Source organism: Populus trichocarpa, chromosome 1 (genome assembly GCF_000002775.5).
Source record: "Populus trichocarpa isolate Nisqually-1 chromosome 1, P.trichocarpa_v4.1, whole genome shotgun sequence".
NCBI lineage: Eukaryota > Viridiplantae > Streptophyta > Magnoliopsida > Malpighiales > Salicaceae > Populus > Populus trichocarpa.
Window position 1 is genome coordinate 9,846,215 of NC_037285.2, and position 24,701 is coordinate 9,870,915.

The 24,701-nt window shown below is 32.9% G+C and overlaps 3 protein-coding genes across 3 annotated transcripts; 1 reads left to right on the plus strand and 2 right to left on the minus strand.

The window, feature by feature from the left end:
• Nucleotides 1-5,358: 5,358 nt before the first annotated feature.
• On the minus strand, nt 5,359-6,897 carry LOC18093990 (protein INAPERTURATE POLLEN1). The gene is made up of 2 exons (XM_024587580.2): nt 5,809-6,897; nt 5,359-5,688 (listed from the first exon to the last, which is right to left on the minus strand). The coding sequence occupies exon 1, from the start codon at nt 6,711-6,713 to the stop codon at nt 5,886-5,888; it is 828 nt and encodes a 275-aa protein (XP_024443348.2). The 5' UTR covers nt 6,714-6,897; the 3' UTR covers nt 5,359-5,688; nt 5,809-5,885.
• Nucleotides 6,898-9,883: 2,986 nt separating this feature from the next.
• Nucleotides 9,884-11,497, plus strand: LOC18093991 (probable xyloglucan galactosyltransferase GT19). The gene has a single exon (XM_024585733.2). It carries the CDS (start codon nt 9,968-9,970, stop codon nt 11,327-11,329), a length of 1,362 nt encoding a protein of 453 aa, XP_024441501.2. The 5' UTR covers nt 9,884-9,967; the 3' UTR covers nt 11,330-11,497.
• Nucleotides 11,498-11,579: 82 nt separating this feature from the next.
• On the minus strand, nt 11,580-18,371 carry LOC18093992 (beta-ketoacyl-[acyl-carrier-protein] synthase III A, chloroplastic). The gene is made up of 8 exons (XM_006368118.3): nt 17,707-18,371; nt 15,511-15,659; nt 14,877-15,013; nt 13,786-13,891; nt 13,581-13,699; nt 12,871-12,935; nt 12,559-12,784; nt 11,580-11,985 (listed from the first exon to the last, which is right to left on the minus strand). Exons 1-8 carry the CDS (start codon nt 17,886-17,888, stop codon nt 11,764-11,766), a joined length of 1,206 nt encoding a protein of 401 aa, XP_006368180.2. The 5' UTR covers nt 17,889-18,371; the 3' UTR covers nt 11,580-11,763.
• Nucleotides 18,372-24,701: the final 6,330 nt, after the last annotated feature.

A 24,701-nucleotide genomic window follows, 5' to 3' on the forward strand; every position in this document is an offset into this window, starting at 1 on the left:
GAGACTAATACCATTCATTTAACACAAACCTACAATCCAACTCAGCCTAAACAGTCAAAGAAACAAAGATTGATTCCTCCAAGCCAAATAGATATTGGGTAAGCAACCAAGGGTGGAGGCATGCATGGGCTAGGGTGGGTTCTAGCCTAGGTCAAGATTTTATCAATATTTTTTACTAGTTTTATATAAAGAAAATTTGTAATTCTTAATTGAGGTATCAAAAAATTCTAAAAATTTACATAGAGCCTTCTAATATGATGTTTTAGCTAGGGTTAAAATTTCAGAATTTTTGGAAAAATTCAGAAATTTGATAAAAAATCACAATTTGACCAGTTTTATGTTATTGGGTGTAATTTTCAATCCGACCATCAGATTGAGCTGAAATTTTACGAGGGATCTTAAAATATATTAAATAAAATCTGGTTAAAATTTTAGGATAAATAGAGTTTGGTAGACTTGTAGTGCTAAAAAAAACCGTCAAATAAAAGCAAAACGAGTCATTAAGGGTAAAATGATTATTTGCCATTAAAAAATAAAACAAATAAGTTCTTTCTTTCTTTTATATGTTGCCGACTGGGCAGAAGCAGAATAGAAAAGAAAAGAAAAGGTGAGAGAGAAAGAGAGAAAAGTAAGGGAAAAACATAAAAAAAAATCCAAGGAAAAAAAATAAAAAAAGTGAGAGAATAACCTTATAAACTTACAAAGTACAACTTATAAAATATTAATCTAAGAAAGAATCAAGTGAAGGAAGGAGGAATTGAGAGAGGGAAAAACTTTAATTACTTTGTTTTTTAGTTGACATGAGATTGTTATTTTATCCCGGTTGAGGGGTTGTTATAATATCGATTCAAATTCGATTATAGATGAATTATATTCCACAAAACATCGAAGGATGTAACTTTAATAGTGAGTTTCTTGTTACTTTCACTTTAATTTTATATACTTTTAAATTTATTTTTTAATATTTTAGATAGTGTATTTGAATTAAAACTTTACTGTTAACTTAAAAAATTCATGTACATGAGTTAATAATTTATCTTCAAAAAATATTTGTATATTTATTTAATAACTCAGGGCAGGAAAAATTTCTGGCTCCGCCCTTATAAGCAACCAAGGAAAAGAATGAATGCAGTTTAAGAAAAACACATAAAATCTACAATGTGAAACTTACACCATCCATTTTCAACACCAAAACCACCACAAAAAAGAATCCAATAAGAGAGAGAAGAAGAAGAAGAAGAAGAAAAAAAAAAAAACTTCTAAGACTATGTGTGTAAACCTTGGAAAACATTGAGCTGTCTGCTGAAGAGAGTCATGAATATTCAACCCAGCCAAGCATTCCCTCTAAAGCAAGGATCCAAAACTTGAGAAAACCAACTGAAATCCCAAAAAAAAAAGAAGCAAAGCGTAAGCAGGCTTCCAAAGAATAGAAAATCCAACAACCCAAAATAAACAGGAGCTGGAATGAAAATTTCAGAAGAAAACTACAAAGAGAGCACAAAATTACGAAGTTGAAAAGAGCGAGGAGCAAAAACAGAAGTTTAGAGGATTGAACTATCTCGTAAGAGGAAAACCAAATGTAAAAAACCCTCTCACAGAGATGGCAACTCAATCCCAAGACAGAGAACAAAAAATAAAAACGCACAGTAGCCAAAGCTCTTCAACGTCCCAATCAATCCCACCCAAGAAACTGACGTGAAAAGCCCAGGAACCAGCAATTGCAATATGAAACAAAAAACAAACGAAACCAAAAAAGAAAGAGAGACTTATCTTGTAGCTTGCCAACGAAACTAGCACAGTGGCAAGAGAGAAAAGGCAGAACGAAGGTCACGCAGCTTGTTCGCAAGCAACCATGAATGAAATCCAATTTTACCAACCCCCATTTTTCTAGTGGACAGGGGGACAACCTAGTACATCACAAGTGGGGTGTTCAGTGTTTATAAACATGGCAGCGAAGTATTTTTTATTAAATTTGCTTTTAACATCGAAATTTAAAAATATTAATTTAAAATAAAAACTTTCAAATAAAAAATTAAATAAATTAAAACTCAATTTCAAACACCTTTAATTCACAATGAGGGCACACCCCCATTCGATGAAGAGGAAGGCTCAAGCCATCCGAACCCAGCCCCGCCAAAAAAAATAAAATCAAACGCGACAACTTCAGGAACCCAAAGCTACCACCCCCTGAACAAAGTTCTTGGCACGCCTTAACACGAACCTAAACCAAACAAAGCCGCCGGAAAGACGACAAGAAGCCTTACGGGCCCGAGAAGCATGGCTGGAAACTCTCTCATTTGCGTGAAAAGACATGCGAGAATTAGACAGTGGTAACGAAAAACACTGCTTGAATCCACGGTAGAATATTCACTCATAGGTCACAGTGTTTCTTATCACTTTTTTTTTTTGGACTTGAAGCTGTCGGCCACTTTGTTAATTAGTCTGCCACCGTATACTCTCATCATGTGACAAAAATGCTACTGTAAAATTATTAATGGAAGGATCCAACCAAGTGGTTTCAAGCTCTCGTGAAACATGTTCTTAGCTTTCTTATTTAATAATAATTAGACTAGGAGTGACAGATATTACCGAATTTTTTAGAAAAAGTTTAGGCATCACGACGGAGTCCCATTATACACTATAGCTAGAGTCGAGGGCAAAAACTAACAAAGCAAGTCCTTGGCCCTTGGTGATAGTTAATGGATTAATTTGAAGACTTTCCTTGATCAGTTCTGGTTTGTGTTTGAAAAAAATACTTAACAATTTGTGAGGAACTCTGTCACACTGAGTCACACACACGTACCAAAGAAAGAAAAATCCTTTGGAGAGAGAGGAGATGAGAGGAAGCCATCCTGTAAGGACAACTAGAAGATCAGCTGTAAGCAATTTTATTTTGGTTGGCAGAATAGAATATAAGCAATTTGGTTAAAGGATAAGTTATTAAAGAGAAGGAAGACAACATCTGAACTGTCTTAATTCCCTAAACAAATTCATTGCACAGTAGTAGTATCTATTTTGCGCGCGCGCGCGCGTGGGAGAGAGAGAGATGAAACAAGAAGAAAGCATGGTCAGTATGGACAAAGGATAACAAGTTAAAAGGAATGAGAGGACAACTTCTGAACCCTGTTGAGAACCCTGAGCAAAGCATGACTGTAACCCTTAACTGAGAAGTTGCTACTTCCTGTATGTATTGTTAAACACTTAACAACTGAATATTGGTTTTAAAAAGATTCATTTTATTTTCTGTATATAAAATCAAAGATTACTAACTATAGTTGAGGTTGCCCACTTGATGATGCTTCAACAGATTATTTTGTGATCAACTTGCTGTCTATGAACTGATTTCATAGACAGTAGCACATGTTGCTTTGCGAGCAGCCCTAAAGAACCTTTTAACTTGCTCCCCCAACTTGTCATAAGAGATAATCTCTAAAGATCGGACACGGATGCATGCAAGAATTTGGAACAAGAATGATAATTTTAAATAATCACTCACATGATTTTCAACTGCTGAAATCCATTAAGATGGACTCAGGCACGTTAATTATATATGCAAGTTGGTCTTTAATCAAATCAAAGACAACATACTGTACATGGAGTATTCATACATACACATATATAGAGAGAGAGTCACTGCAGATTAGTACGCGGCAGGGTACGCTCAATAAAGCTCCGTTTGTTTTTCTTTTTCGGTGCATCACAGTTTTGCACGGATTCTGGAAACTCTGTTTTGAAATCATTGATTAAGAAAGAGCTATAATTTGTAGCTTTTTTTAAAATAGTAACTGCAAAAACTAACACAGTTGCTGACTAACTAGCATCCAAACCAAGGTCGACCAGAATTCTGAATGGCTGCGTGTTCAGATAATCGGGGTTACCAATCTAGGCATTCGAAGTTGTTTATCGAAAGAAATGTTCTTGTGTTCACAAAATGACACTGCAGATACACAGCAAGGAATACAAGTACATGCTATTACTGTATTACCTACCTCTTTCGGATTTTGATAATGGAGAGAGAGTCAGAAATGACCCAGGATTCCTGATTTGTACTTTCGGAACGGTTGTTTTAGATAGGGAGAGCTTCACTTACATGATTAAAATATTCTGTTCGAGTTAATCCTGTTTTAGCTCAGAACTTCTCTGGGACCTGAGATTATCTTCTCCCAGCCAGCAACAAATAAATTAATGCATAGTTGCAGTGTAGTTGATACATATCAAAGCAAGTGCCCAAAGCATTTTTATTAGTCACATGTAGCTTCACACAATATTCAGGTGATAACTTTAAATATTTTTCACTAATAAAGAACTACTCTTGAAACAATACTCCTACTAGTTTACATAAGAGCTCCCCTGGAAACACTCATTAGCAGTCTTATTAGGATTAGAAGAGATGAATTTCCTTTCAACTCATGCTAGGGAAAGATGCGGCAAAACTTCTGCAAATTTCTTTTGTTTTTTTTTTACTATCTTCACTGTCAAGATTCATCAAAGTTATCAAAGAAATAATAATAAAAAAAAAAAAATCCGTCAAAATCTCCTTCTATCCTTGGATTTTGGTGGCCTATCTCCTGCAATAACAGCCCTTTTCCCCTGTTTTCTTGAAAAGTGATTGCAATTTTCCTATCAATACAAAGCTGTTAAATTGTATTCCACGGACATAATCAATTCCCATCTTCTTAGCCATTGTCATAAAAGATTAGGATTATTGCTAGAGTGAACATGGACTGATGTCTTGCTTCCATTTTTTGCCATGGTTTAAATGCTAGTGATGCTTCTATAACTTAGAAGAGACCCAACAAAATCTATTACAAGTTCATTTCATACTGTTGATTAACTAGCAACTAGTTCACTAAACAAAGCACAAAAAAAAAAATGTTGACTATGTTGGGCTAACAACTTGGAGGAACATCAGGTAAAGCTATCTGCTAAAATAATGTATGGGTTTGATTTATCAATTCATGGGCCATCCAGATTAAGATTGAAAATCAATCGGGCTTTATTTGGTATAAGTTAGCCTATAGGACACCTTTGTGTAACCCTGTAAGGCCAGCATGTATATTGTAAAAGAGGGCGTAACAAAACAGCCCAAAACCTGATTATGGCCATTATTTGAAACAAAGGAAATCTTAAATTATATACAGAAAAAATATTGCAGTAGTAGAGAACGCTGATCACTTCAATTTCTCTAGCCTTAAGAAATGGCTAATACATTGAGGTTTATCTACTGGCAGCTAGTCCATCTTTTGTTTTCTAACTCTAAATCCCCTGTCAGGAAGGGGCTTGAAAAAAGGAAATTGCCTTCAAACTTTCTGGAGGTTTCGAAGTTCAAAAACAAAGGGGCAACAGAGACATACACAAGAATTTCAAAACCTCGACACGCCACAAAGTAGAAACAGTGCTGAAATTTCTTCTGCATGCCATTCACAACTTTCAATTCATAAAAGAGTCCAAATATTACATGAACAGATTCAATATTTAATTCCGTATAGAAATCATGCTATTTGTTTTCATCATTCGTCGAATGTCTATCTTCTTACATCACAAATGAATCGAGATTCCAACTGTTTTTACCAAATTCAAGAGAAGAAAAATTGAATGAATCACTCACTAGAAATAGAATCTAACAGAAAAGTCATGCTCACTCCCGTTAAAGAATTACAACTGGTACTCAAGCTTCTCGGCAATGCCCTGCCAACAATATATATAGATTTTATCAGGAGCAATAACAACAGAAAAACAATACCCAACAAAGATTTAGTCTCAAATCCCAAGAATTTAACAGAAATTGAACTGAACTAATAATCTTACCATGGAGTTCCAAAGAGGCAGAGTCTTTCAATACTCGCACACATTGCAGACCAGGAAAAGATTTTAAGATAAATTAGTCAGAGGCAAACTCTTTCACTGATAGGAGTCTTGCATCTTTCGAATTCACGGAGCAAATTCTTGTCCTGAAACCCAACAAGAAATTGGGCTAATCCATCAAGAAACAAAGCCCCCTGATAAACATTCAGTGCAGCAACAATATCTGATATCACACTTCTTCTTAACCTATTAGCATGCAAAAACACAGTCACTAACTCCTCCATTTCAGCCTTCATTGCCTCACTAACATCCATTTTCTCCTTTCTCTCACAATTCACCCATTCTTCTGCAATCTTCCCTGCAAATCCTGACTGGGCTGTTTTCACTCTATCAAGAAGTGCAGGTACCATTAACCTTAGTCCACGCTCAATTTGCTCAATCTTGATCATCAAATGCTTTGAAGGGTCTTTCCATGCCATCACCACATGACAAGGCCTATCAAAGACAAAAACTTTACGGTCATTTTCGGTGTCTTCATCACTGTCTGCTTCATCAAGAAATGACCTGAGGAGGTTAGTGAAAACGTAAGGGTGAAGATCACCGAGAAACAAGAAGGGTGTTTCAAGGGGGTTTCTCCAAGAAGGGTAAAGAAGGTAAGGAAGATTCTTGGTATTGGTGGTGGCAGCAAGGTCAAGAGACTCGTAGTAAGAGAGGAGGTGGTGGAGGATGAGGTGGAGGTGAGAGGAGAGGAGAGTGGGAGAGGAAGGAGAGCTGGAAAGGGAATGATGGAGGAGAGGGAGGAGTGTGTTCTTGAGAGTGTTGAACCAGTTTGTGTAGTAGTCTTTGAATGGGATAGGTGTTTGTTTGGTGGTGTTGCTGCGAGAAAAGATAGAGAAGGGGCTTGGCATCTTGGAGAAGAAGATGAGAGTGAATCTTGATGAGCTTTCTTGGAGAGAATAATGGAATGGTTAGAAAGGTGGTATTTGATAGCTGGACAAGGACCCTAGCAACTCTTGCCTCTTGGTGGGTAGTTATTTTTCAAGTGTGGCAGTGGAGGGAGATCAGGGACGACTACAGGTAGGTAGTTATGGAGATCAGCGATGCCTTTTAAAAGCTGATGAGGATGCAGGTTAATTAATATTAGATGGATATTAGTAACTTTTAATGAGTTGAAATTATAATTCTATTATAACTATAACTATAATCTCTTATCATAATTATAACTATAATTATAAGTAAAAAAAAATGTGTCTTTTAAGTAGCTTTACTATTCACTAAACAATTATATTATAATTATAATTATATTCACTAAACACCAAAGCACATATCAGTATAAAAACAATTATATTATAATTATAAATAAAATTAAAATTAAAATACTTTGTCTTTTACTATAGCTTTGTTACTGTTCACCAACCGTCATATCACTGTATATTTTGCTTAGAAAAAAAGAAGCAATCTTTATTGTTTATCAAGAAACAAAACACCACTAATTGTATATTTTGGCTCCTCCAATTTTTAGTTTTTATATTTATTTGGTCCTTATAATTTTTTGTTTTTATGTTTCGATTCTCAAACTTTGTTTTTATCATGTTTGCATCCTTAGATATTGAGAAAAGAGAGACAAAGTTGTTGGAATAGAGAGAAGATACAAAGTTTTGGCTAGCCATATTTTATCTACAAAAATATTAATCTCGGTATTAATTGATTTGTATTGGAGAGGGGAGTATAATGAATGTGGTTTAGCTCTTTGACCATGCTGGAAAATATATACCATAGGCCGTTAAGGTTTTTTTATTCGATTTGCTTTGTGATTTTAGATTGATTATAGAGTTTTGGGGTTGGAAATTGAATTATTGAAGTCCTAAGGGTGTTTGAAGGTAAAAACAAGTTAAAATTTAGATTCTGAGAGTCCAAACAGTTCAACATTAAATTTACATTCATTGACAATTATATTTTAAAATAATAAGGTGGATAACATGGGATTCTTTTTTTTTTTTTTTGGAAGAAAATAACCAATTGCAAAGAACTTACTTGTTATCCTCTAAAGTTCAAACACATTTGAGTTAGATTCTATTGGCTCATCATCTTTATTTTTTTAATTAATTATCTTATTTTTTATTTAAATTTTAAAATAAAATTCTCATTAGATAAAATTATTATGATGATATTTAAAAAGTTATCTACTTACACCATATTTTTTAAATAAGATTATAGTTTTTCATGATAAATTAACAATTATTTTATGAATAATTATATATGAATCTAGTGTGTGATGTTTAAATATTTATCATGAATATTAAATGACAATAAAATATATATTTTTTTTCAATATAGTTTTTATATAATTATTCTTTTATTTTTTTCATATAGGATATCAAAATTACTGAGGCAAGATTTTTTTTATTTGGTTTTTTTTAAAACTTACTTTTCAGATCATGATAAATTTTATTTAAAAAACCTCGCTTTTGATAAAAAAAAAATATTTTTGTAAAAGAAAAGGAATACATGAATAAGAAAAGAGAATTTTTCTTGAAAATAAACATTTTTTACTTGGGAATTTAAACAATTAAATTTCTTATAAATTTTTATTTTAATTTCTATGAGATTAAATAAAAATAGATTTCAAACATGGCTCCGCAACCTCGCACAAGTAAAAATAACTAGTGGTGTCTAAACTAGGATTTTATAATTCTTTCATGGTCATCTTGACCAACAAAAATAGATTGTATTAGAGTAATTTTTGAATTTCCAATTTAACTTGGGAAAGACTACCAAGAAACATAAAATCATCACAATCTTTTGTAACAATATCTTTCTAAAAAAAATATGATTTTTATAATGGCCAGGTTCACAAACTAAATTCTTTAAAAAAAAAAAAAAGAAATCCTTCTATTTGTGGATTGGATCAATTTCATTAATTAATTTTGTATTAATATTTTTTATTTTGTCAAAACATATAAATGCTGACTAATTTAATTACCATTAAAGTTGGATAAAAGAAAATGATAAAGGAAGACAAAATATAAATGCATTGCTCTCACATCTTCACCATAATCATCTCTTGGAACGACAACATCTTTATAAAGAAAAATATGGCTCTTTATTGACACAAAGAGAATCTACTGTTTTTCCTTTTTTTAATATGGCGTAGAAAAAGAGGAGCACCTCACAGGGAAGTAAAGTAACAGAAATCGCCGCCGCATATGGTGGGAGTTGGTGCTCACCACAGCAATCTTTCACCGACAAAATTGTTTAGTCAAAAAGTCAAACCCACTTGTAGTTTTGTTTTGTTTTTGTTTTTTTATCGCGAGATGTTCGAACCTTTTTCCACCGACAAAATTGTAGAGTCAAACCCACTTGTAGTTTTTCTTGTTATCCGAGAGATTTCCGAAATCTATTATTAATATCAATTAAGTTATAATCCATTTACAAATCATATATATATAAATATATATATATATATATATATATATATATTCTTGAATTAGTTGTTTATTACTATCTATTCTCGCAATTACAAATTTCATCATCTCCCTGTAAATTCTTATTAAAACACTCTCTCTCTCACTCCAATTTTTAAGAGAAAACTATATTTTAGACCTCGTATATTTAAGAATTCCACTTTACCCTCTTATAAGTTTATATTTGAGAACAAACAACATTAATTTATATATATATATATATATAATTTATTTATTTTCAAAGAAAGTTGCCGGGTCTAATGCAGTAGGTAGTGTTTGGAAACGTTATTTTTTAAAAAAAATTAAAATTTTTATATTTTTATATAATTTTAATGTACTTATATTTAAAAATAAAAAAATATTATTTTAATATATTTTTAAATAAAAAATATTTTAAATCATAATCACTCTAACATTTTCAATAACCCCGGAAATCATGAAGGCTACACCTTCATGAAAATTAATGAAAAGCTTATTGGATGTCTTGAGTTGTATTTTAAAAAATAAAAAATAAAATTTAAACCGTGATACCATTATTAACCCACAAGCTCTTTAATAGTGAAGAGGCATTATTAAAACACAGTAACAATGTTGTTACATCTAAGACATTATTAAATAATAAATATGATTATGTTTCTCTCTCTACTCACTCTCCTCTTAACCAAAAGTTTTCTTCTTCTTTCTCTCTCCCTATCTCCATGGCCTGCAAAACCACTTCTTTCTTATGCTTCTGCCTCCTTCTCATCTCCATTGATTCAATCATTTCTCAGGACATAACAGACACAGAAAGAGGCTGCAGTAACCGTTGGATCCACGTCAGAAGTTTGCCGCCAAGGTTCAATCTTGATCTCCTTGCAAACTGTTCTGAATACCCACTTTTTAACAATTTCTGTCCTTACCTTGCAAACCATGGTTTAGGGCCCAGAACACACAACAAGTCTCAATCTTGGTATCGTACAAACCCTTTGTTGTTGGAACTTATATTCCACCATAGGATGCTTGAATACCCTTGTTTAACATCAGATCCCAATCAAGCCAATGCCATCTACTTACCTTACTATGCAGCAATTGATGCTTTGAGGTATCTATATGGTCCTGAAGTGAATAGCAGCATGGAACATGGGCTTGAATTGTATGATTATTTACAAGACAATGAAGGTTGGATATGGTCAAGGAATCATGGGGCTGATCATTTCTTGGTCATGTCAAGGCCTGCCTGGGATTTCTCTCAATCTGTAGATGTTGATCCTCCTATTTGGGGTACTTCATTTCTTGAATTGCCAGAGTTTTATAATGTTACTGTTTTGATTGTTGAAGGAAGGGCTTGGCCTTGGCAAGAACAGGCTGTGCCCTATTTGACATCATTTCACCCTCCAAATTTAGGATTTCTTGAGTCTTGGATTAAACGCGTTAAGGCGTCGAGAAGGACGACTTTGATGCTTTTTGCAGGTGGGGGTGGTGTTGGTTCCACTCCAAATATCAGGAGGAGTATCAGGAATGAATGCGAAAGCAGCAGCTTTAGCAGCAGTAGTGACATTTATGTCAATAATGTCGAAGGGTTCGATTACCCGAAGATGAGGAAAGTTTGTGATATAGTGGATTGCTCCAACGGGATATGTGAGCATGATCCAATAAGGTATATGAGGCCGATGCTACAAGCAACATTTTGTTTGCAGCCTCCAGGGGACACACCAACTAGGAGGTCGACTTTTGATGGGATTATTGCTGGGTGTATACCAGTTTTCTTTGAAGAACAATCTGCGAAGTCACAATATGGTTGGCATTTGCCAGAGGAAATGTATAGAGACTTCGCTGTGTTTATACCAAAGGAGGATGTTGTGTTTAAAGGGTTGAGGATTTTGGATGTGTTGACAGGGATACCGAGAAATGAAGTCCGGAGGATGAGGGAGAGAGTTATAGAATTGATACCAAGAGTTTTGTACAGGAAGCATGGGAGTTCATCCGGTTTAAGAGCTAGAAAGGATGCCTTTGACATTGCAGTTGAAGGTGCTTTGCAGAGGATCAATTCTAGGTTGAAAGCAAGGGACTTTGATCAATGACCAGAAATCTGTTATTTTCTGGCTGTTGTAATTATTATTTATTCTTGTTTTTGCTTTCTTGTTCTTTTAATCACCTTTATTGCTTAGGTGGAGAGAACTTTAGATAATTTGTATTTGTAACAATTTAAGCTACTCAATTTTGAAGGAAATTATCCTATTTTACCTTTACACTTCATGTTTTGGGGCATGTTATGTAGAGATGCTCGTATCTGGTTGTCAACAGTAACTGGAAATTCAAGACAAAGAACAATGGTACAAAGGGGAATTTAATTGAAGAAAGAAAATTTATAGCATGTGCAAAAAATAAAAGCAACAAAAAGATGACAATCAAATTGCAAAATACACATGGAACTCGATGGGAGAACTGGGGAACTGCACGGTACAGGGAAGTCTCTATTCTCTTCTGTACGGTTATTGGTTGGAAGTGTAACATTTCACCCCCATCTAATGATTGCAGAACCCCAAGTTAAACCGGCTCCAAAGCCTGCAGTTGCAATAGTATGGCCTGATTTCACCTTCCCACTTCTGACAGCTTCATCCAATGCCAATGGAATAGAAGCAGCACTCGTGTTACCATAATTAGCCAAATTTGATATGATCCTTTCCGGCGGGACTTCTAAGCGGGTTGCCACTGCATCAATGATCCTTTGATTTGCCTGTAGAAATAATCTCTGTTACTTGTAAGCATTCCGTCATAAAACTTCAAAAGAATTACTTTGCAGAAGCCTCTTGTAATTTGCACATGATTTCATTCGAAATTCTGTCTGTGTAAACTACCTCGTGCTTGACTTATCAACAGCAGCTTATTTACACCTTTCATATTGCAAATCAAATATCCAATTATTAATGAATTAATGGACATCGAGTCCATTCTCGGTTGCTTTCAACACTTCCTAATGCCTACAGGCACAAATGGAAGTGAATCTGAGAATCATTGTCTATTCCATTCATGATCACCCTACCTGAAAGGTTCTGAACCATAAACACATTTTCCGAACCATTCTCACAATGCAGATGAAAGATGATATATCATGCTAAAATTGAATTTTAAATTCACCTCTTTGCAGAACAAATAATGAGGTCAGAATCATATACCAGATACAATAAGAAACAGCAGTGTTAACAAGCCCAGGTCTTAAAAAAGTCTCCTGGAGGTCGATAGCATGGTTGTATTTAAGATTAAAATCAGAGTTCTACACTTAGTAAATGAATTATGTCATATCTCATACCTGGTGGAGCAGTAACCAGTCGATGCTCGAACCAGTGAGACCAGCCTTTCCAAGAGCAGACTCTATAGACTGGGGCACACATCTAACAGCAAAGCGGAAAACCTCTTTTCCATTCATGTGAATGCAGGAAAAGTTGGCATGGCGTTTTGGAGGAAAGTCTAAAACTGAGCCATTAGAACCCACTGCATGATCAACTTCATTATCTTTGATGGAGGCGTTTAAATGTCTGAACAAAAAATGGAGGAAACACATTGCATCACATACCAGAAGAAGTATGGGGTTTGTTCACTTGGGAAAATTAAAAAGCACTACCTTCCACCTTCGCCATCGCTGTTCACGTCAAAACTAAAAAGACCATCATCCTCAATATCACAGGCCTGCAGAATTATCGAGATGTCAAAATAATTGCACACACGTGTCTATTCCCATTTTCAAGCAGCTATCAAATTAAACAGTTTTTCATAGTGGGTGGCTTTTGAGTTCATAAATACTTTCAGCAAAACAAAATCTGACATAAAAACTGATATAAGATTTTTCTCCAGCCTGAGTGCTGTTGAAGCTTGATAATTGAGGACATGCATTGAGCAGAAGACAAGGATTAGAATTCAATATAACAATGCTTGTGGTTTGTCTGAGCATACTATGAATCTATCTTACATAAACCTGTTTAATTCAAGGGAAGATGGAATCTAGCTATCAGTTCCTTTAATAACAAGTCTGATACAGAGACAGTTGAACAGGAAGTGTTTGGTTATCTTCCTATGTTTCTTTGAAACTAAAATGTCGATGCAACCTACAACCATACCAAAATCATGCAAGGAGCTTAACAACTCTTAGTTACTTTCAAGCATAGGTTAATATGACTAATTCTCAACGTAAGTTAGAATTGACAGTCATGGACATACAACCCCCACCCATAATTATCAAGAAAATTACTCCAAAATAGCATGACTCAATACTTGAACTACTGTAATTACTCATCTAGAAGTACAGGCTAAAAAGTTGAGAAAAAAGAACATTACCTGTACGACTACAGCACCAGCAGCATCCCCAAAGAGAATACAAGTTCCTCTATCCGTCCAGTCAACATACCGAGAAAGTGTATCAGCACCAATAACCAATACATTCTTAAACCCACCTCCTGTAAGTGACATCAGCGAAATCATATCATTTAACCATTGAAGCAATAGCCAAGACTCATAACAGAAAAGCAAACAAGTTTGTTACCCCTAATGTGACAAGCAGCGGAGACTAGACCAAGCACAAATCCACTACAAGCAGCTGTAATATCATAAGCCAAGGGATTTGTTTTGCAGCCCAGAGCTTTTTGGACCTGAGAATTCAAAAAAAAAGAGCATGGGAGAGTCTTAAAATGATCACAACAAGAAGCTAGTCAAATGAGGTCATAAACAAAGTATTTATGCCATGCAAAAATTTAAAGTTGCTCTTTCCCAATGTGATAGCCAGGAACGTGCAGCTCACAATCATCCATGGAAAATTATGTAACAAAGGCTTTGAGACCCGAAACAGGATATATGTTCATTTATTTGAAACAATGCAGTTAACTGGTGCAGATTAAACTCTACGCTTGGAAGAAGGAAAATGCAAGAGGATTAATAATAGGAGAGAAAATGGAATAAAAACAAAATTTTCATTGTCTGGCAAAGAGGAAGCAAAACTGGATGAAAATATTTAAGGTTATGTTTGGCATTTGAACCACATCTTTTGAGTGCAAAATGGAAGAGCTGCAGTTGAAGGTGTTAGATTTTACAAGTTTTACTTTTTCTGTAGCATTGTAAGAATTTCACATACAAAGACATGATGGCAAAATACTTAAACATGTGTTCTCTTTATCTGATAATTCATCCTTCCTACCAAGGATATGAGTTGAAAACCATTTTTCTATTTCTCTTAATTTCTCCATCTCTCAAATCAAACAAAGCTTACATTAAGCCCACGCCCCATTGATAATAGATAGCATGACCCTCTTGAGATTTAATATTCATGTAAACCAAAATAAGATGTCATCTAAAAAACCAAAGATATCAAGATACAGATAAGGATAGAAAACAACAAACAAGTAAAAGAGCAAAGAAATCAATAGTCAACAAATTTTAAGAGTTCCACAAGAAAATGTGTGACTGCACATTTGTTTGAGCATTTCCAAAAACCATCCTTAGTCTATGTGCATATGAATGCATGATGCAACTTTATTCTGAACATTGAACAACCATGAAGCCAAACCTCAAGTATGAAAATTAATAGTTTGATCTGTATACTTGTTACAGTCTGGATTATGCATCCTATTAATCCAATACCTGAGGAGCACTACCAAAAAGATCTTCTGGCGTAGAAGTGCACATCAAGACTAGGTCCAAATCATCAGGGTCAACCCCTGCCATCTGAAGAGCTTTACTTGCTGCCTCTGCTGATAGAGTAATCAAGCTATCTTTTCCTGTAACAGTGATGACAAGACCCAGCTGTTAAGATATTTGCAACAAAAGGGATACCTTGAGCAAAACAGTAAATGCACCTTCCACTTAGTAAAAAAATCATTGTATGGATGATATGAGCAATAATGCAAGGAAAATCTAAGTATAAGTTGATCACTACCAAATGCAACAAAATGTTATGTGATCCAGCAACTATGATATGTAAACAATTTGCCCTGAAAAATAAAATACTGCAAGAGATGCCCGATTGATTGATGTATTCAAAAGATATCATCTTGCAGGAAATAAAAAATGGCATCACACAATCATACTTTGACCCAGAAGTGGTAAAATCTAGCAATCCCCTCAAAGACATCAAAAGATGATTGCCCTTTGTCTAGCCTCAAGTGCACCTTTAAAGAATTGTAATTAAGAGACCACAGTAAAGCAAGCCGAGACATCCAGAATGCTCCTAGCTATCCAATATATGACACTGAAATGCATGCAGTTGAAAACCAACCTGTAATAACTCGTCTATTACGAATGCCAGTGCGAACAGATATCCATTCATCAGAAGTATCAACTATTTTTGCAAGGTCATCGTTTGAAATCTGAAGACTTGGTAATGCTGAGCCACATCCAACTAATTTGCAGCCTTGACTGACAAGCCTGTGGAAATAGAATAACTAAGTAAGGTTATTTTTAACACAATTTTTTATTAAATTAGATCATGTAAAACATCCAGCCTGAGGGTGCCTCTTTCCCAGGCAGGACTCATGGTTGAGAGTGACACTAATAGCCTGAGTAAAAAACCGGAGTGCCAAAACTTTGCAGATCACAAACAGTAGCAGACCAAAACGATAAATCTTTTAGAACTCAAGCATGACAGAGTTCATGGTAATTAAGCTTTGTTAACCAGAATATAATCCCCATATCATGAAGTGTAAGCTTCAACCAACTACTCACGCCTTTCCACAAAGAAATTAAGTAGAATATGTTGTTAATGAATATATCTATGATTTGCACCGAAAATCTGTGGTTCACAAATAAAAGCTTAGCTACTCTTCCAAACACTATTCATGATGACACCATTGAGTCTCTGTAAGCAATGAAAGACACATGCAGGAGAAAATGAAGATCTAGCCGAAAGAACAACCTATGATCAACTTGGTTATTGAGCCAAAGATTGTTATATGTTTAATGAGGAAAGCATGATTGTGCAAAACTTTTAAAACAGTAAATTAAGTAACCGCATTCCATTGTTGGTTAAAGTTATGGAGAAAGAATTTAATTTTAGATATCACAAAAAATATCACCCTAAATAGTGCAGAATGGAGAAAAACTGAGTGATTAGATTTATTTGAAAATCAATCCAAAAGATTAACTCAATTCTACAGCCAATGCAGTAATCACTATCAACAGAGGATCTGAAATTTATCTGGCTGGCTACCAAACAAATGCACTCTGCGAATAAAATATCAATAAGAAATAGCAAGGACAGAGAGGAAACAAAGCAGCATTTGCCTTCAGACTCCATATTCTTCTTGAAACTCCTCAATCACCTTCAGTCATTCACAAAGCCAATCCGATGAATGTAACCTCATGCAAGAGGATTATTAGGAAAAATAATTTATTTCCTTAGCTATTTTGATTCATATTTAGTTTAGAAAAATAATTTTCTTTTATGTATTTTTATTATTTTTCCTATTTAGTTTAGGAATTTTATTTTTTCTTATTCCGTTTAGGCCCAAGACTACTATAATAAGTAGGTTATTTACCTTGTATTTCAATAAACTACTCAGAAGAGAAAAATATTCAGTAATAAAATTTTGAATTAGGGTTTTTGAGTGGTGAATTGTGTGTTTCTTGTGCTTGCTGATTCTTTCCGTCTGTGTCATAACCTGTTCTGTTAAAGGAAACTCTAAGTTGCAATCCCTACTACTCTGGCATACAACCTACGCAGCTTTGACAGACGATAAATCCATTTTCACTAGTTGAGGTGCCATTACATTAGCCTCCTATAAACCAGACTATTTGAACAAGATAGTTAGCATGCCAGGGAACTGATACACATTGAGGCAGCTGATCAATTCAAATTAGTCATTGCTCGCTTGCAGAGTACGATGCTATGTAAACCTCAATGTTGTCGATTAAGTTAACTATTCACCATTTGCTATATCAATCAGAGACATCGTTCCAGTATTCAAGTTGCTTTGATATTTGATTCATCTGAAAAAGAACATGACATTAGAATGTCATGCACCACCTTGTACAACCAATAATCAGTAAACTCCATTACTAATTCATTTTCTATGAACTCAATAGATAGTTTTTTCAGCTCTCTAACTTTCCACGACATGCTTAAACCAAAATCCTTCTTCACCGTCACTTCAAGATATCCTAGAAAAGCCATCCTCTAAAAAATCACCTTGCAATTGATATCCAGCTAATGATTCAACAAAACTTGCACACTATTACCATATTTAACCTCAAGCTTACGAAATCAACAAAGTCAACCCCACTTGGAATTGAAATTTCAATTACAAGGGCTCATGCAACAGCAATTAAGCTGCGAACTCTACAAAGTTTTTCCACTTCATGCAAATATTCACCATCAAATAAACAGCCAAGACCATTGCTAATCAAAACCCACTTGCATTAAAGACCCATTTGCCAATTGAAGCTAAGAAAAGTATTCAATAACCAAAACACTGACCTTGGCAGTTGAGATTGAGAAGAGGAAATCTTCTCTGAGCCTTCAATGGTGCCGGAACACACCACTCTCTTTGAGATTCTTTGAGTGGACCAAATCCCAGATCCAATAACCCCTATTGAAGGCTTAATCTTCCCTCTGAGGCTTGGAACTGAAGGACTAAAGAACCCAGATGCATTTGCCATTAAAAAAAAACTCTCTTACCAAAAAATGAAAATTTTTATTTTTGAAGAGTGAAAAAACAAAGAAGCAAGGATCTTGTATTGTTAAAGCTTTATATATGAGACAACAAAATGAGAAGACAGGTGTACATAGTGCTATAGCCCATGAGACTTCAACAAAATATATATATAAAAAAAATGGTGTTTATTAGATATGCAAGGGAAAAAATTCACGTTTCTTTTTTTGGGTTAGTCTTAGGAGAGTCCGAGGATGAAAGAGATAAACAAAACCGAGAGAGAGAGAGAGAGAGGGCGATGATGCCAAACCCAAATTGAGGAAACTCCAATACTTTTCCCCTCTTCCTATGAGGGTCAATGAGAGCAGAGCAATGCTGCTTCTCAATTCTAAAGATTTGATTTTGTTGTTGATACAATCAAAGTGGTTTGGTTGTTTGTTGGGTGAAAAAAAAAACTACAAGCGATTGACACATAAGCTAACGGAGGTTCCTACTTTAATCTTATTTGAGCTATTACCAAACACCAAGAATTTTAGGCTGTCTCCGTGGGCTAGTTAATACACTGTATCATTTTCTGCACTACTTGCGTGTTGAATTATTTTTTAATGTTAAAAAAAATATTTAGACGGAACCAAATAACTTGATAAATTTAAAAATAATTTAAAAATTATTAAAAATATAGTTTGACAAAAAAAAAATCAATATAACATTTAAAAAAAAATTAAGACAAAAATATATTAGATTAATCTGGTTCAACCTAGGTTAACCAACCAAATCTTCTACCTGAATTATAAAAATGAGATAACCCCATAAAAAATAAATTAAAATAAAAAAATGAAACTTAATTTCCAATTAAACCAATGTTGACAGATGAAATTGAAAAACAATCAATTAAAAAAAAAATAACTTGTGTTAACCTGCAATCAAAAAACAAATAACTCGTGTTAACCTGTTAAAACTGCAACCTGAGTCATATGATCGAGATTAACTTCATATAAAATAAATCGAAACAAATTATAAAATTTAATTCTCAGTCAATCAAATATTAAATAATAAAATTAAAAAAAAAAACATATCAATTAAAAAATGATAAAAAAAAAACTCGAGTCAACCCAGGTTAATCTGCCAAACCCGTGACCCGGGTAACGAGACCGAGATAACCTCATAGAAAGCAAAAAAAAATGAAGCCTAATTCCATATCAATTAAATGTTAAAGGATGAAATTTAGAATAAAAAATCAATTAAAAAAAGAACAAAAAACCCTGAGTTAACCCGCGACCCGGGAAAAGCAAACTCGATGTTTAAGGATAAAATTAAAAAAGATTAAAAATAACCCAAGTCAACTCGAGTTAGCTCATCAAATGAATCAAATGAGACCAGAATAACTTTATATAAAGCAAATCAAAAAAATTATGAAGCATAATTTTAAATCAACTAAATGTTAAAGGATGAAATTAAAAAAATAATAATAAAATAATTTGACCTAAATTAATTTGCTAAACTCGTGACCCAATTCATGAGATCAGGATAAGCTCGTAAAAAGTAAATAAAAAAAATGACATGAGTCAACATGAGTTAACTTGCCAAATTCTCAACCAAGGTCATTAAATTGTGATAACCCCATATAAAGTAAATCAAAATAAATTATGAAGCCTAATTTTCAATAAACATATTGTTAAATGTTGAAATTAAAAAAAAAATCAATCTAAAAACAGGACACAATAAAGTGACTTGAGTCTATACGAGTTAACCCGTAAAATATGTGACCCAACTTATAAGACCAGAAGAACCTTGTCAAAAGCAAATCAAAATAAATCATAAAGCGTAATTCATAATCAACTCAATGCTGGGAGATAAAATTAAAAAAATACAAAAAAAAACCTCGAGTCAACTGGGTCAACCCTTCAAATCCGCGACCCGAGTCATGAGACCGAGATAACCTCATAAAAATCAAACTAAAATAAATCATGAAGTTTAATTCTCAATCAATCTAATGTTGAAGGATGAAATTAAAATATATATATATATCAATTAGAAAAAGACAAGAAAAACTTGAGTCAACCAAGTTAACTCGCTGAAACCATGACATGGATTTTAAGATCGAGCTAACCATGTATAAAGCAAACTATAAAAATTATAAAACTCTATCTTCAATAAATTAAATGTTAAAATATGAAATCAGAGAAAAAAATATAGATTTAGATGAAAATACAAATAAAAAAACATTATTAAAATAAATAGTGTTTTTTGATACGGGGAACAGTAAAACCACCGCATCTTTTAGCTTATGCTATAATAATAATAATATATGTTTGGAACCAATTAAACTTCAAATTAAAATTTATTTTTTGTTTTTTTTATTCCTATCTCTATTATTTTTAATAATAATAATAATAATACATGAATGGGCAATTTTGGTAATATGGGTTTTATCAATATTGCTACAGAAAATCGTAACTCTTGAGATCCGATTTGTAACAATAAACTTTTCAATAAATTGAATGCTGATTCTTTGTTAATTATAAATTTTAAGTTTCCTAAAATTTAATTCAGAGCTGTCAAGGCCCAAGGGTCTGTGTTGCATGGGGTTGGCAGTTGGCATTTAAAAGAGTATTTTGGAGTGTGGTTGGTATTTAGAGGGTTGGCAGTTGGTATTTAAAAAGTATTTAGTATTGTAGTTGTGGTTATTTTTTAAAGTATTTTTATTTAGAAATACATTAAAATAATATATTTATTTTATTTTTAAAATTTATTTTTGATATCAGCGCATCAAAATAATTTAAAAATACTAAAAAAATATTAATTTAAAATAAAAAAATTTTAAATTTTTAAAAAATATTTTTTTTTTTAAAAAAAAAACAAACCGTTATAATCTTACACGATGTAAATTCAAAGTCTTCCTCCTCGTCTTGCACGCAGAGCACGAGTACGGTGATAGTTTGGGTTTCTTACATGCCTTCCCCACTTGAATGTTTCTCCTTCGTAGTTGGAAGAGTTTGTTTAGCTAATCAAGTTCATTTTTTGCATCATTGACTATCTCTCCCCTGATCTTTTTTTTTTCTCTGTCTTTTCAAATATTTTTTTAATTTTCATTTGAGTAATGTCCAATGCTTAAGTACCATATTAAGATCTAACAAAGTTATCTTTATTATTATTATTATTATTATTATTATAAAAAACAATCTAATTAAAGATGTTCTTAATTACCGCTCAAGAATTTCTACTAATTATCATATCAAACACTGATGATTCGGATGTTATTTTACTTTTTTCAATTGAAAGCTCAAAACATGTTTACTTTTTTTTTTAATCTCATTCCCATGTCATAAGGTGATAGAATAGAATTGATTTCAAGCTTGATGGTATACTTTTAGTGATTACTAGTTAGGTAGCTCGTGTGCTAGTTAGGCAGATCAAAATTTTTATGTGACTTGAGTTATAAATCTTAATGCTAAATGACAAAGACAAAAAGAAATAAAAAAAAAAACCATAATCCAAACCGAGTTAGCATAATAAACTTGTGACTCGGATAGTAAAACTAGGACATCTTCATAGAAAACATATTAGGAAAAAAACATAATATTTAATAAACTCAATGTCGAAGGTTAAAAGCAAGAAAGAAAACAGGTGTAAAGAAAAAATAGTTAAAAAAAACCATTGTCAGCCCGAGTTAACATTTCATACCTGTGACCCGGATCGTGAGACGAGAATGACAGCATAAAAAAATAACAAAGCACAATCCTCAACAATCCAATGCTGAAGGCTGAAAATAAAAAAGTAGAATCAATTTTTAAAAAAGATAAAAAAAAAAGGAATTAAAAGAATTGGGAAATTTTTTTACATAAAAACAAAATGATATAAAATCCTGAGCTAATCCGAGCCAGCATGGAAAATGTGTGACCCGGACCGTAAGGTCGGGTTGTCATCATAGAAAGCAAAAATAAAATAAAATAAAATAAAGAAGTTTAATCTTCAATAAACTCAATTTTAAATGATGAAATTAAAAAATAAAATCGGTGAAAAAAAAGACATAAAAAGACTGATATCAATCTGGGTTAAAATTTTATATTTGTGATCTGAGTCATGAGATTGAAATCATCACACCAAAAAACTTAATTAATCCCAATCTTAAACAAATCAAATATTAAAGAATGAAATTGAAAAAAAAAACAATTAAAAAAACAAGAGTCAAATCTGATATAAAAATTAAATTAAATCAAAAGAATGAGGACCAAGTTTGATATAAATATCAAATAAGACAAATTGCTAAGGAATAAAATTGAAAAGAAAAAAAACTAATAAAAAAGGATTCAAAACAAACAAAGAATAATAAAAAGAATTAGGATCACAATTAAAATAAAAAGAAAAAGGAGAACAACTCTTAATTTCAGCTAGGTTGGTATGTTTTCAAGGGGAAGAGAGAGGAAAGGAGGAGGAGAAAGAAACTCCACCACCATAAAATGCCTTTCACATGCCATCCCATTAGATATGTCTCCACATGATCCGTTGATAAAAACAACGAATGATCTTTTTTTTGTCATGAAACGCCATATATGTTGTCTAAAGGGTGTAGGTGCCTTCTGTATGTGCCAATAATTTTTCTTAGTTTTTTAAATTTAATTTAATTTATCATAAGATCTTAGTGCCCCACCCCACATGATATTAACAAAAAAACCATAATAAAAAGACCAAATAGCCCTTTGACCTTAGTAATTACATTATGCTAACAAAGATATAAAACTAAAAGTGCTTCTGCCCTGACAGTTAAGAAAATTTAACATTTAAGAATATTTTAAATATTATATTTTGCAAATAAAAGGTTAAAAGACCGTTTTACTCCAATTCAATCTAGTAATGACAAATGATTCTAGTTGGAAAAAAAAAAATTCTGTCATTGTAAGCAAATTACATGGTTTTGACTGTGAAAGAAAAAACAAAAATTTCACTGTTCAAGTCCATAAGAAACTGCACAGTGATTTCCTAGTCACTTTTATTTTTTGTGGGTAGATATGCCTTTATAATATATTGTTGACGTTATCGAATATAAATGAAATTTAAGGGTGCCGTCGGCTTGGTAGGTTGGTAGGCAAGAAAGATATGAAGGCGATTGTGAAATTTTAGTTAGATTACTGAAATCCAACAGTTGAAGCCCAGATTAATGAAATGATGATCACGAAGCAAGAAAACTAGACAATCACTGTCAAATAGAGGACGATCTTCCAATCACTTCCACCAAAAAATGCGGTGTTTTCTTCCTTCTTTATTGCAATTTTAATGCAGAAGGTCTTCCTTTCACTGTCTGCCAAGTTCTAGACTTTAGAGCCCGCCATGACCAGCTAAGAACCAAAAAGAATTAAGGTTTTCTTTTTCAGTTTCATCCGCGTTGATCTTCTTGTTTATTCGAGTTAAAAGAAGGCTGAATTTAGAGATAATAATTGTTTTTTAAAAAGGTTTTTTTTTTAAATATATTAAAATAATATTTTATTTATTTTTTAAAAATTATTTTTGATATTAGCACATCAAAATAATCAAAAAACACTAAAAAATATTAATTTAAAGTAAAGAAAAAAGGCTCTTGAAAATAAAAAAACAAACAGACACGACTCATTCAAGATTGCTACCGCGTGAAGAAATCAAAATCTTGGATTCCATCTATATTAAGAGGGTGTTTGAGAGTATGGTAGCGGTTGTTTTACAAAGTGTTTTTCGCTCGGAAATATATCAATTTTTTTTAATTTTTTTTAATATTAGCATATTAAAATGATCTGGAAATATTAAAAATAATAATTTTAAAAAAAATTATATAAAAAAAATATTAATTTGAAGTAAAGAAAAAACGCTCTTGAAACTAAAAAAACAAACAGACACGACTCATTCGAGATTACTACCGCGTGAAGAAATCAAAATCTTGGATTCCATCCATATTAAGAGGGTGTTTGAGAGTGTGGTAGCGGTTGTTTTACAAAGTGTTTTTCGCTCGGAAATATATCAATTTTTTTTAAATTTTTTTTTTAATATTAACATATTAAAATGATCTGGAAATATTAAAAATAATAATTTAAAATAAAAAATAATTATATATAAAAAAAACTTTTCTTTTTTAAAAAATTAACTTCTAAGCTCCCTGCAAAATAAAACTCTCAGCTCAGAAAATGCAGGATCTTTACTGCAATTGAAAATAGTCTCCCCTTAGCTGGGTTGTGATGAAAAAAAACAAAAAAAACAAAAAAAGGAAAAAGGTAGAGGGATGTGCAGAGGGCAGATTGATGGCCCAAACGGCAGGGATGTCTGTCCTTCGAGGCTCTCAACAACAAATTGGCCGTCGCCTCAACCATTCTAGTATTGAATCCCAATCTCATCGTAATTTTCTATTACGATCCGTAGCTGCACACACTGCAATGTAAAGTTACTGACTCCAAAAAAGCTAGCAGAGCGTCGTTCTTCTATATTTACGCATAAATTGTTAATATAATGCTTATGTTCTTGTAAATGGCTATCTTCCCTCACCTGTTTCTTCATAAGACATCTACTTTATTGTCTTCTCAGAAGTAGCCATCTTTTTTTTCCAATCACCTCACCTGGAGGCGTCAATCTTTTCACCAACGAGCGATATAATAAGACATAACCGCCAATAACTTTTTTTCTAGGTTAATTACAAGAAAATATAATTATTTTTCATTGTTATTTCACTCTCGGGAAGATATACCCAAATAAAATTTATAAATATTTCAAGTTACCAAAAAAACATACAAGTTCTTCATTTAGGACATCACTCATAATACAAGTTCATAAAACACTACTAAACAATCATCACAATATT

Coding starts and splice junctions, on each gene's coding strand:
- LOC18093990 (XM_024587580.2), bottom strand. CDS start 6,713: ATGCCAAGCCCCTTCTCTATCTTTTCTCGCAGCAACACCACCAAACAA.
- LOC18093991 (XM_024585733.2), top strand. CDS start 9,968: ATGGCCTGCAAAACCACTTCTTTCTTATGCTTCTGCCTCCTTCTCATC.
- LOC18093992 (XM_006368118.3), bottom strand. CDS start 17,888: ATGGCAAATGCATCTGGGTTCTTTAGTCCTTCAGTTCCAAGCCTCAGA. Junction 13,892..14,876: donor TTTTTGGTAGTGCTCCTCAG/GTATTGGATTAA, acceptor TTGAATTCTCAG/GTCCAAAAAGCTCTGGGCTG. Junction 11,986..12,558: donor ACTGGTTACTGCTCCACCAG/GTATGAGATATG, acceptor TTATTTCTACAG/GCAAATCAAAGGATCATTGA.